This window comes from Mesitornis unicolor, unplaced genomic scaffold (genome assembly GCF_000695765.1).
Source record: "Mesitornis unicolor isolate BGI_N332 unplaced genomic scaffold, ASM69576v1 scaffold44098, whole genome shotgun sequence".
Taxonomy (NCBI): domain Eukaryota; kingdom Metazoa; phylum Chordata; class Aves; order Mesitornithiformes; family Mesitornithidae; genus Mesitornis; species Mesitornis unicolor.
Window position 1 is genome coordinate 1,214 of NW_010204714.1, and position 3,310 is coordinate 4,523.

The 3,310-nt window shown below is 41.6% G+C and overlaps 1 protein-coding gene across 1 annotated transcript in view; it reads left to right on the forward strand.

Annotated features, from left to right (window-relative positions):
• The window catches only part of LOC104545892 (bile acid receptor-like), a gene marked incomplete at both ends in the record, with an annotated part of 4,448 nt that overhangs the window by 827 nt on the left and 311 nt on the right, over nucleotides 1-3,310 (forward strand). The window contains 5 exon segments of the mRNA XM_010191134.1: nucleotides 1-68; nucleotides 154-258; nucleotides 353-452; nucleotides 1,732-1,860; nucleotides 2,430-2,546. The exon segment at nucleotides 1-68 is cut by the window's left edge and continues 28 nt beyond it. Coding sequence (XP_010189436.1) covers nucleotides 1-68; nucleotides 154-258; nucleotides 353-452; nucleotides 1,732-1,860; nucleotides 2,430-2,546 — 519 coding nt within the window.

The following is a 3,310-nucleotide window of genomic DNA, read 5'->3' on the forward strand; positions in this document are numbered from 1 at the left end:
GCAACATAAAACTGGAAGATGAGGGACTGCATAGTAAGCACGTATCATCTACAACGAGATCTGGAAAAGTGGGATATTTTCCAATTTAGAATGTCTCTTTTTATTATTTACTTTTGCCTAAAGTTATCGTCACTTAATTTATTTTTTAAGCAGATGCCAGAGAAGATGGAACTCACTCCAGGGGAACATCAGCTTCTCGACCACATTGTATCAGCACACCAAAAATATGCAATTCCCCTCGAGGAAGCGAAGAAGTTTGTACGTATGCAGAACAATCAGCCTGCATTGCTAAGTTGTTATCCTAGGCACTGCACCTTGGTTACATGAGATCTCTAAATGCTCTTTCATGCAGCTACAAGAAACTGCAAGTCCTGAGGAAAGCTTCCTCCGTCTCTCCGAGACAGCAGTTGTCCACATACAGGTCTTAGTGGATTTCACAAAAAGACTTCCAGGTAAGTTCCTTCCTTTGGGAGGTGTTACAGAATAGCGTAGCTCTTCTTTTTTTAATTTTTTTTTTAAGAGGCAGAAACCACGACATGAATTGGAGAAAAATACAGGCTTTAGGAAAACTCTCATTCAACTGACTATTTTTTCTTCTCAATTTAACGATAAGGGTTACCATTTACTTGTCATGAGGACAAGACAGAAGCATCCACTTCAAAAGTTTGCTATGATTAGATTTCTTTTCAATTTCTGACATGGAATAGAGACATTTTCTGAAGGTACATGGACTGCAAAATACCATCTTGAGTGAATTACTATTTTAACCCATTCTCTGAAATCCAGTTCAGTTTGCCATGTATCACAGTCACCAAAGACAAATCAGATGTTCCTTCAAAGGAAAAGGCAGCGCAGACAGGATTAACCAGGTGCTTCCACTTGTATTTTCCTTTAATAAAGAACAAGAGAACATGCGATTAAATTAATTGCATTTCAATGTAAAGATGAGAATTTTTTCATTACTCTCTTAAGTTGTAAAACTTATTGACAGAAGTCAATCAACATGTCTGAAGCAGGTATTCAATGTAATTTAGCACTACCATGGGACAGAAATGAAGGAACAGATGAGCTGTTTGTTTTCTTGTGCTACATATCCTGCTTCGATCAGGATTAAGAAAGAATCAACAAAGTTCCTTTGCTCTTGAATTGTGATGAACACAGTTTTAAAAGATCAGATATCAATAAATAAGGAGAATATCCACAGTCACCAGGCAATGTAGTAAATTTCTAAGGTGTTAGGCCATGTGATGTACATCAGATGTTAGAAAGAAATTTCCAATAAAGTCTTGCTTAGTACCAAAATTTTGACCTGTGAATCTTCTAACACTGGACTCTGTCAACTGCACCATTTTTTGTATGTCTAACCTGCACGCTATCAAGAAAGATCACAGAATCACAGCATAGTTTGGGTTCAAAGGGACCTTAAAGCTCATCCACCCCAACCCCCATGGGCAGGGACACCTCCACCAGCCCAGGCTGCTCCAAGCCCCGTCCAACCTGGCCTTGGGCACTGCCAGGGAGGGGGCACCCACAGCTTCTCTGGGCAACCTGGGCCAGGGCCTCACCACCTCACAGTAAAGATCCCAATAGTCTTTGGTACATGCACCTTTTAACTATGGCTCCTCCTTTCCAGTAACTGTATTTATTAAAAAATTAATTTTATCAACTCATGTTAGGGGTTTTAAGGCAGCCACAGCCTTCCTTGATTCTTAACATGTACTTTCTCTGCAGGATTTGAAAGTTTAGCAAGTGAAGATCAGATCGCGCTGCTAAAAGGGTCAACAGTTGAGGCAATGTTTCTGCGTTCGGCCCAAATATACAACCAAAGAATTAGTGAATGTCAGCCATCCACAAGTGAAAGTAAGTTTGACTAACAAGCTTTAACACCAGCAGGAGGTTCTGTCATTTTGAAACAACTTTCATTCATTTGAATTCACTTAATCTCAAGTAATTTCCTATTCAAGCATAGTGGTACTTAGAATAGTACCAGTAATGCCCACACACCTTCTACAGGCTTTTTTTGGTCAAACAGCATACAAAAATATTAAACAATTAATTGGATGTCTGTTTTCCTCCCATTGGTTCCAAACAAACAGCAACATTTTTGAGTGTGTGCACAAACTGCGGGGTGCATGGATAACATAAGCTATACTGATGACATATTAATGCCATTAGTGTAGTAACATGATATATATTAATGTATTAATAAGACATATATTAATGACATATTACGTCAAGTTCAACACCAGAGACTTTGACCAACAATAACGCAACCAATGAACTTGGCGCTGGGTGCCAAAAATTTTTTCTACCTGCATGGAGCTGGGAAAAATTCACACATTTTCAGGTATATACCTGCAAAGCAGACACAGACAAATATTTAAAGTCACATTAACCTTGGTTGGGAACTGTCATCTGTCTTGTTCCAGCTCACGTAAGACTTTCTGACCATGGGACATGCTGCCACATTCAAAACCTTGATAAAAACATTTATTCCATGGAAATGTCTCACAATGAAGAGAGTCCAACTTCCACTACCACCACAGGTAACGGATGTCTCAGAATCCAAATACGTGGGAATCTCTTGCTTTGCTGGCCCTGTTCATAATCACACTGAGCAACATTGTGACCATTATGGCTTGTGACCGCTAACCTGAGGGGCTGAGTATAACTCTGTGTATTTTATATTCATACTGGGTTTTATTATTCTATTACATCTGTTACTGTTTCAACACACGGGTCTCCTTTCCTTTTCCTGATTCCCTTCCCTGGGTGGGGAGGAGTCACTGGGTGACAGAACTGTCTAAAGGAGGTCAGTTACACTGCAGGCACTGTGTCCTCATTGGAGGAAGAGCTGGTGTTGGTGTTTGCTTACATCCTAGGGCAAAGCCTGCACTACTCATATCAAAAGCTCCACAGTACAAGTGAAATACAACTTCACAGAATCACAGAATGTCAGGAGTTGGAAGGGATCTCGCAAGCTCATCCAGTGCAACCCCCCCCCAGAGCAGGATCACCAGAGCTGTCACACAGGAACACGGCCAGGGCTTTGGGTGTCTCCACAGAAGGAGACTCCACAACCTCTCTGGGCAGCCTGGGCCACGCTCTGGCACCCTCACAGTGAAAAAGTTTTTCCTCATGTTCACATGGAACCTCCTGTGCTCCAGCTGCTCCCATTGCCCCTTGTCCTGTCACTGGACATCAGAGAGCAGAGCTCCTTCTTCCTGACACTCGGCCTTTACAAATTTATAAACATGAATGAGGGCACCCCTCAGTCTCCTCTGCTCCAAGCTCAAGAGCCCCAGCTCCC